At 41.3% G+C, this 10,000-nt stretch overlaps 1 protein-coding gene across 2 annotated transcripts in view; it reads right to left on the bottom strand.

Moving 5' to 3' along the window:
• LOC144970435 (guanylate cyclase soluble subunit beta-1-like) overlaps positions 1-10,000 on the bottom strand; it is a 30,107-nt gene that overhangs the window by 8,172 nt on the left and 11,935 nt on the right. For both annotated transcript variants that reach the window (XM_078910069.1, XM_078910070.1), the window contains exons 4-8: positions 7,192-7,277; positions 6,564-6,752; positions 5,432-5,704; positions 4,483-4,684; positions 2,965-3,217 (exon numbers count right to left, since the gene is read on the bottom strand). In XM_078910069.1, the coding sequence (XP_078766195.1) occupies positions 2,965-3,217; positions 4,483-4,684; positions 5,432-5,704; positions 6,564-6,752; positions 7,192-7,277 (1,003 nt within the window). The remainder of the gene's footprint in view (positions 1-2,964; positions 3,218-4,482; positions 4,685-5,431; positions 5,705-6,563; positions 6,753-7,191; positions 7,278-10,000) is intronic.

Genomic DNA, 10,000 nt, shown 5'->3' with positions numbered 1-10,000 from the left:
CGAAACCCGCCGAAACCCGACAATATCCGGCAAAGTTATGGGAGTTTGGCAACAGTGGGGGGTGATCCTGGGAGTCAGGGAATTGCACACCAGTGGGGAGTTAACCTGGGACTGTGTAAAAAGGATATCAGTGGGAAATAAACCTGGGACTAAAGGGAGATGGATACCATTGAAAGTTGAAGCCGGATATGGGAGTTGAGTACCAGAGGAGAATGAACCTGACACTATAGAAGGTGGGCGCCAGTGGGGAGTGAACCTGGAACTCGGGGAATTTCACACCAGTGGGGAGTTAACCTGGGACTCTGTAAAAAGGATATCAGTGGGAAATAAACCTGGGACTAAAGGGAGATGGATACCATTGAAAGTTGAAGCCAGATATGAGAGTTTGGTACCAGAGGAGAATGAACCTGACACTAGAGGAGGTGGGCGCCAGTGGGGAGTGAACCTGGGACTATGTAAACAGGATATCAGTGGGAAATAAACCTGGGACTAAAGGGAGGTGGATACCATTGGGAGTTGAAGCCGGATTTGGGAGTTGGGTACCAGAGGAGGGAGAAACCTGACACTATAGGAGGTGGGCGCCAGTGGGGAGTGAACCTAGAACTCTGTAAACAGGATATCAGTAGGAAATAAACCTGGGACTAAAGGGAAATGGATACCATTGGGAGTTGAAGCCGGATATGAGAGTTTGGTACCAGAGAAGAATGAACCTGACACTATAGGGGGTGGGCGCCAGTGGGGAGTGAACCTGGGACAATGTAAAAAGTCCAGGTTCACTCCTCACTGGCGCCCACCTCCTATAGTGTCAGGTTCATTCTCCTCTGGTACCAAACTCTCATATCCGGCTTCAACTTTCAATGGTATCCATCTCCCTTTAGTCCCAGGTTTATTTCCCAATGATATCCTGTTTACATAGTCCCAGGTTCACTCCCCACTGGCGCCCACCTCCTATAGTGTCAGGTTCATTTTCCTCTGGTACCAAACTCTCATATCCGGCTTCAACTTTCAATGGTATTCATCTCCCTTTAGTCCCAGGTTTATTTTCCACTGATATCCTGTTTACATAGTCCCAGGTTCACTCCCCACTGGCGGCCACCTCCTATAGTGTCAGGTTTCTCTCTCCTCTGGTACCCAACTCTCAAATCCGGCTTCAACTCCCAATGATTATGGTATCCACCTCCCTTTAGTCCCAGGTTTATTTCCCACTGATATCCTGTTTACATAGTCCCAGGTTCACTCCTCACTGGCGCCCACCTCCTATAGTGTCAGGTTCATTCTCCTCTGGTACCAAACTCTCATATCCGGCTTCAACTTTCAATGGTATCCATCTCCCTTTAGTCCCAGGTTTATTTCCCACTGATATCCTGTTTACATAGTCCCAGGTTCACTCCCCACTGGCGCCCACCTCCTATAGTGTCAGGTTCATTCTCCTCTGGTACCAAACTCTCATATCCGGCTTCAATTTCAATGGTATTCATGTCCCTTTAGTCCCAGGTTTATTTCCGATATCCTTTTTACATAGTCCCAGGTTCACTCCCCACTGGCGCCCACCTCCTATAGTGTCAGGTTTTTCTCTCCTCTGGTACCCAACTCCCAAATCCGGCTTCAACTCCCAATGGTATCCACCTCCCTTTAGTCCCAGGTGTATTTCCCACTGATATCCTGTTTACATAGTCCCAGGTTCACTCCTCACTGGTGCCCACCTCCTATAGTGTCAGGTTCATTCTCCTCTGGTACCAAACTCTCATATCCGGCTTCAACTTTCGATAGTATCCATCTCCCTTTAGTCCCAGGTTTATTTTCCACTGATATCCTTTTTACAGAGTCCCAGGTTAACTCCCCACTGGTGTGAAATTCCCTGAGTCCCAGGTTCACTCCCCACTGGCGCCCACCTTCTATAGTGTCAGGTTCATTCTCCTCTGGTACTCAACTCCCATATCCGGCTTCAACTTTCAATGGTATCCATCTCCCTTTAGTCCCAGGTTTATTTCCCACTGATATCCTTTTTACACAGTCCCAGGTTAACTCCCCACTGGTGTGCAATTCCCTGACTCCCAGGATCACCCCCCACTATTGCCAAACTCCCATAACTTTGCCGGATATTGTCGGGTTTCGGCGGGTTTCGGCGGGTTTCGTAATAAAGCACTAATTCTTTTTTAAGAAACCCGCCGAAACCGGCCGATAACCTTAGTCTCAGGTTCACTCCCGACTGGTGTACACTTCCCTGAGTATCGGGTTCACTCCCCACAGTTGTCTACTTCCCATAACTTTGCTGGATATTGTCGGGTTTCGCCGGGTTTCGGCGGGTTTCGGCGGGTTTCGTAAAAAAGCACTGGTTCTTTTTTACGAAACCCGCCGAAACCCAGTCCCAGGTTCACTCCCCAATGGTGTACACTTCCCTGAGTTCTAGGTTCACTCCCCACAGCCACCTACTTCCCATAACTTTGTCGGGATTCGTCGGGTTTCGTCGGGTTTCGGCGGGTTTCGGCGGGTTTCGGCGGGTTTCGCAGGGTTTCGGCGGGTTTCGGCGGGTTTCGTAAAAAAGACACACCCCAAACTAGATACGTTAATGGGAATCGATTACTGGAAATCTGGATAACTTGTTTACATAAAGTCTCTATGCCCCCTCCCCCCACCCCCCCCTCTCTCTCTCTCTCTCTCTCTCTCTCTCTCTCTCTCTCTCTCTCTCTCTTTGTTTCTTTGTTTCTTCCTTTATTTCTCACTCTTCTCCCCCCCCCCCCCCCCCACACACACACACACAATCTCTCTCACCTGAGTACAGAGAATGTGAGTAAAGACTGAACAATGCGCCGTTCAGAGCGGAACTCTAATCCAGGATTTTCCGATTTGGATAACGAGTGGCATGCCACAAAACCACATAGCCACCCAACCACTATTTATGGAACTCATCAAACTTGTAGCTGGAACTATTTTTGTACGTTTTTAATATCGCCCAACACAAACCTGTCTGTTTTCTTTTTCTCGTCCTCCAACTCCCTGTACGTTTGTTGAAGTTGATCTGTCAAGACCTCCAGACTCTGGGCTAGTTTGTATTCAGCCTCGAAGTGTTCTGACAGCAAGAGAAGCTCCCGGGTGGCGTCGTGTAATGGAATGTCACTCAAATATAAGCCCCGCCTACATATATCATCGAGGTTGGTGACGCTCGGTGAGCACAAAAACAAAATGGAGTCACACTCTGGTACGTAGATCATCTGACCTGATTGTGGAGAAAAGAAACAGAGTTTCTATATTTAGTGCAACATCCACTAAATGTGCACAAAGCGCATTACACAGGGTCCAAAGCCAACAGCATATAGATAGTATGCGCTTGGTTAAGAAGCTCACAACAATGCCATCCGGAAGTATAACGGATCAACACACAAAACTAACTATATGTAACCTTGAATCTTTATAGTCTGGTTAATATAGTTTAGTGAGAATTACTCATAAACGCCGATGGCAAAAAGCAATAACAAAGACCTGATTGACGTCAACTTCATACTATCTAACAAGACATGACATGGCGTCTGGAGGTGCTGCAAACATCTTTTTATTTTATTTCATTTTTACAGAGTCCTTAAGGTAATTGGGTAGGTACTTATTTAATGCCAGAATACGTGGAGAAAAGAGGAATATAAGGAAGAATTAGATATGACAAATCGGGAACTTGTTGATCTCGAGCGAACACTTTTGTTATTGTCTTAATATAATTCACGACAACGGTTAAAAATCTTAAATTAAACCATTTAATCTTGATAAAGACAACTGCAATGCAACTCAAGCATAGCTGAAAACTGTAAGTTAGGCGCCTTATTTCTAGCGCTAATAGTAAGCTGCTAGAACATGTGGACTGTAAAGCGTCATGTACAAATAATGAATATTATAACAGTTTCAAAGAAGAGCAAAATATCAAACTTGAAATTTCGAGCGCAAAGTCCTTCTACAGTTAAACTTTTAAAAAAGCAATTAAAGACTTCTGTCTTGATTGATCGAAAAGTATTGCCCTTGTAACTGTTTTTTTTTATTAGTTGAAGAAGAGATTTGAGCCCGAAACGTTCCATATTTAATATCTTGTTCTCTTTCGAATCTATTACAATATTTTTGTACATTATATATCATTGTTGGAGGTCGTGAGCTCGGTTGATATAGCAATAGCTTCACAAGCAAAGGGACCTAGATCGATCCCGCGTGCAGTCGAGGTTTTATTTTTCTGACAACACCCCTATCCACCCAACAGTGATTGGGTAGCTGGGTCTATTAATCTGGCCGAAATTACTTTGCGATAGATTAACGTCCTATCAAAAGGATAGCGAGCATTTGCGATTGCTATAGAAACCTGGACAAACTCCGGCTCCATAGGCATAATGGCTCTTAAAGACACATTTTACTATCGTAAGAGCACAGTTACATTATAAGTTGCATTATTGGATTTTTATTCCTTTTTTTTTTTTTTTTTTTTGTTCAATTTTCATAAATTCCTACCTTTGATCCTCATTTGTTGATTATTTGCGTTGAGACCAGGGCCAATCCCATCCTCATCTCTGTTGTTGTCAATACACAACACACCCTCCTTGGCCAGTAGTACAAAGACTGTGTTAATGTGCGAAAGGATGTGTTCGAACCCGAATTCCATGTGAGGTCTCACCATCTCAAAAAGCTCGGTGATTTTACAATTTTTTAAAACCTGCGGATATCAAAAAATTATATTTGGAACATCGAACCAACTTGGTGTTATGTCTAGGTCGACGTGTACATATTATGCAGGTCTGACATCCAAACCCACTTATGGGCCTAGTTTAACATTGTTGTAATGGACAATATTTGCGTCATTTTTGGAGATTTCCATTACAAAAAACCAGCCCATAAGAAAATGGGTCATCAGACCTGTAAATAATTACACGTCGGTCTAGGTAAATAAATTTCCGAAAATTGAATTTTACAATGAAATCGAACAGAAATGCAGGGGGGGGGGGAATAGAGGAAATGAGATGGGTTTTTTCTTGTATTTTTCTTTCTTGCTTTGTCCGGCACCTTTCATGCACACTTGTTCAGTTCTTTATCTTACACCAGTGCCTGCTCCTTAATTTCTTAATTTAATTTATTCTAGTCTCGCTTGGGAAAAACATAAAGCCAAATTTCCCCGACGGGATGAGTAAAGGGAATATATTTATTATTTACTTTTTATAAAGTAATAGAGCCTAATGAAAGATGGGATACAGGGGAAAATGGAGAGCAAACGAAGAAGGGGAAGACCTAAGCCTAGTTATATAAAAAAAACATCCTAGAATGGACAGAGAAGAATGGAAGAGAATTATAAGATACCGTCAACAGACGAAGGGAATGGACTTTTTGCTATCACAGAGTGCGGGCAGCCAACATCAATGAGGACGACGCTGGATAGTAAGTAAGTAAGTAAGTAATAGAGCCTTACGTTGGGGATGACTCGGCTGATGGAGACTCCAGCCTGCTGTACGACCAAGTCTCTGTCGAAGAGAAGATGGAAGGGAAAAGCCTTGCAGAAGGATGCGGGGCTGATCTGCATGTCTGAGGACAAAGTGCTGTCAATCTCTTCCAGATCCCCACCCATTTGGTTGACTGGTTTGTTCTCTTCTATGATGGCAAACTGGACGTGGTCACAGCTTTCACTCTTCTCCTGGACCAGCTCTACTCGGACAGGCGATTTGTGGAGCTCTCTAGCTACTTCCTGTGTAGTTGGGAAGAGATAAAAAATCTGAGCATTTATATAGTGCAAATATTCACTAAACGTGTTTAAAAGTTTTACAAGGGCTTCCTAGCCAACAGCAACACTTAACACCTAGGACGAGTAATGAAGCCTTCAAAGCGATTTGACTTTTTTTTTTCACGATATTAACGGCCAGGTACTCATTTTTCACCTGAGTACAGCAAGAGAATAGATAGAGCCTTTTCCAAGGACTCATCTATGCAGGACTCGAACCCTGGATCTTCTGATCGGAAGACGAATATCATACCACTAGACCACATAGCCACGTTGATGAGATAAGATTATACTCGTACATACTTTATCGATCCTTTAAGGAAATTATAATTTGTCGCCTATGGCCTCAAAAGGTTATTATATCGAAGTGAAAAGGATGTCAACAATTTGGTTTAGAGCTAAAATGATGAGAAATGTGAAATTTTCGTTTTTATCCTTTTTAGAAAATATATCCATTGTGCTCGGTGAAATTTATAGATGTAAAGTCTGATATTTTTCACGTTATTGCATAATAATAATACTGTCTTGAGGTGGAGTTCCACATTTTGTATCAGAACTTTATAAAATAATGGGACAAGAGGTGTTAAATTGAAGTATTGATAAAGTATAGTAGAGCACGAATATTGAATAAGATGAGGATGGTGATGATGATGATGATGATAATGATAATGATGATGATGATGATGATGATGATGATGATGGATGATGATGGCGGTCCCGATGATGATGATGATGATGATGATGATGATGATGATGATGATGATGATGATGATGATGATGATGATGATGATGATGATGATAATGATGATGACAGAGCAACACAAACCTTGACAATGCCAATAACGATATGCTCTAACCCAGGGCGGTCAGAGTAATAATGTAAAATTGTGGCGCCATCTGAGGGACGCTCAGTGCACCGGAAGGAGGGAGCACGCATGCCCGGATAAATGGTAGACAGATGGTCGTGGAGGGCGTCCAAATTGGTTAGGAAGTCTCTGGTGGTGGCACCCAGTACCTGGGGATTATGGGTAATTTAGGGTTTGTTAGAGGGAGGGAGGAGAGAATGAAGGACAAAATAAGGCTATTGTGAAAACATCTTTAGTTGTTTTGACAACTGTAATAAAAAGGTTTAAAAAAAAAAACAAACAACAAACTAGTTTTGTCCCAAAGGATGTGTCAGTGGGAAATTATATACCAATTTAAAATGCCAATTGTATATACCAATTATGTCATTAAATCTACTAAAAAAAGGCCAACAGTGCGCTTTGTCTAGCCATTAATTTATCAAGTATTGCCTTCAAAAAGCTATCTCTGAGGGACATTTTCAACGCCCACGTCATCATCGTTTTAATAATTTTGGATGATGGCTGGATTTAAGCCCAATGTAATTTCTTGAAGCAGTTTTATTCATTTTTGTTCGATAAGGTAATAATTAATAGGTGATAATCACTAACCTTTAATATTTTGTCATAGCCAGATTCCACACAGTACTCAAAGAATTGTTTTCCGAACAGCTGGAGGACTGTGGCAGCATCGACATCTAGAAAGTAATAAATAAATAAATAATAAATAATAATAAAATAAAATAAATAAATTAAATAAATTCCCTTTATTCATCCCTAAGGGGAAATTTTTCTTTAGGGTCTATTCCAAGGGAAGACTGGAATAACTCAGGCGTCAGTCGCAGTGCAGCGCCGCAAAGTGAGCTAAGGCTAGGCGACTTGCTCAAGGCCTTACAACGCGGCGGGTAGTCGAACTCGGTACCTTTCGGGTACGAAGCAAAGACCATACCGCTGAGCCACGCTGTCCCATAAACGATATAAAGGCCACAGATTGCACGACCTATTTGATGGTATGCGTTTAAATAAAATTCTCAGCGGTCCTTCCCGTCAGACTAATCGTATTAACACACAACACTGGACGCAATCCGCGTACAGCGTTTATTATTTATAATAATATGTGTGCCGTGGTGTTCCTTATTCGCGAATGTCAGGAGAGAGACGTACAGGATGAATGGATAACTATATATGTTGTAGATGTAATTTAGTTTCTGTAATAAATGTATCGTAATGGTTAATCTTGATTTCCCTCCATTTATTATTACAATTTCTCTATCGTGGTCATTACGTGAAGTACGACCTCCTTCTACCTTCTCTCATTTCTCTTAAAGGCTGAGCTCAGTGTATCGGCCGGATCTGTAAGGAATCTCATCAACGAGTTCCCTCTGTTTTCAACCATTCTTAGATTCTTTTTTCTTCCAGGATATCTTGCTCGACCTACTCTCCGGTTCGAGCCCGGACCATCACAGAAACGAAATGAATTCATTTGTGATTGAGTTGGGTTTTTTTTGTTGCTTTTTTATATAGCGCAATATCCACTAAAAGTGCTCAAAGCGCTTTACAATGGGTTCCTGGCCAACAGCAATATTTAACATATAGGTCGGTACATGACGCCTGCTAGGCGATATTACACTTGTTTCGGACAGAGACAACGCTGTTAACGACCGGGTATTCATTTTACACCTGAGTACGGTGAGAGATTGTGAGTAAAGAGCCTTTTCCAAGGACTCAACTATGCGCCGAGCGAGGCTCGAACCCAGGACCTTCCGATCGAAAGCGAGTGTCATACCACTAGACCACATAGCCGCACACAAATCGATCGCCTCAATCTTGTATGATATTGTGATGGACCAGATATCGAAAAGGTGCCTTCAACATTTGTTACTTGTAACATTAATAAATCAAAAATTATTAACATTTTAGTTGAAAATAAATGGTGAAGAGCAGGTCTCATAACCATATTCATTATGGGCTCATCATTGATTCAAAAATATCGTCCATGACAAAAATCCTAATCTAGGCCAGTGATTGCGTTCGCATATCAGACCTGCAAATTTTTGCTATTGAGAAATGCCAGATGAAAACAGAAGAATAGAAATATCGCGGTTTCAAAGTCAAACTTGGGGATCCAATTGTTACGGCATCCTCCGCCTGACTGAGAGAGAGGGAGAGAGAAGATAGATAGGCAGATAGATAAATAGATAGATAGATAGACAGATAGATAGATAGATAGATAGATAGATAGATAGATAGATAGAGATAGAGAGAGAGGGAGAGAGAGAGAGAGAGAGAGGGGAAGCGAGAGAGAGAGAGAGAGAGAGAGAGAGAGAGAGAGAGAGAGATCAGAGAACAGTTGCACTAGCCATTGCCATCCAGCACCACAACAGCTTCTCACCTTTTCTGAAAATTTTAGTTGAGTCTTTAAAGCTATTATTATTTATATATATATATATATATATATATATATATATATATATATATATATATATATATATATATATTTCTTTTTGCACTTTTGAAAAGCTAGATTCCATCCCTCTCGATAGAACGTAATATTATACACTTGGTACAAAGTCTCATTTAAACAATATAAATTCTTTTTTGGGCATCAAAATCCCCACGAAAAATACGGGATTCAAGAGGTTTAAATTATGATATTATTCCACCAGACATTCTGTAATGACCAAAGCATCCCTGATAGAACAACAGGCCAATCATAATATTTGAAAATTTTTGTTATTATCATTATTATTATTATTATTCTCGTCTTTTTGTTGTATTCATCGTTCCGATAATTGAAATCAAAGGGAGAGCTCATGAATTATTCAACACTAATTACATTCACCCTTTCATAATATACAAACAAAAACCAAAAACATAAACAAAACAACAAATACAGCTTGTCTAAAAGATTTCAGCACTTTTAAACGTTAAACAATGAGTCTTGAAAATTTAATAACCCTTTCCCAAATAACACAATGACTCTCGTTTCTGTGGAGTTTCAGAAATTGTAAACATCTTTTTCCCTCCAACCAAATTATGCCATTTTAAAGACTGTCTGTGATTCAAATAAATGGCAAAGAACTGATTTTAACCCTTTCACGGCGAGATTGAGTCTCTTTAAATTATTATATTAATTCCATTATAGTATGCGGCTATATTTTCAGGTCAAAAGGTATGACAGTCGCCTTGGGACCGGAAGGTCCAGGGTTAGAGTCCCGCTCTAAAGGCGCATAGTTAAGTCCTAGAAAAAGGCTCTTTATTTGCATTCTCTCATGAGTACCTGGTCAATAACAGCGTTGTCTCTGTCGGAAAAAAAATGTAATATTATCGTCTAACAAGCGGCATACCTCGTGCCGCGCATGTTAAGTGTTACTGTTGGCCAGGCACCTTTTGTTGGGAGCTTTGAGCACGTGTAGTAGAT

Source organism: Berghia stephanieae, chromosome 4, assembly GCF_034508935.2.
Source record: "Berghia stephanieae isolate SIO BIC M18660-M18661 chromosome 4, UCSD_Bste_1.3, whole genome shotgun sequence".
Taxonomy (NCBI): Eukaryota; Metazoa; Mollusca; class Gastropoda; order Nudibranchia; family Aeolidiidae; genus Berghia; species Berghia stephanieae.
Note: the sequence above shows the minus strand (reverse complement) of the source record. Positions and strands in the feature narration are given on the sequence as shown.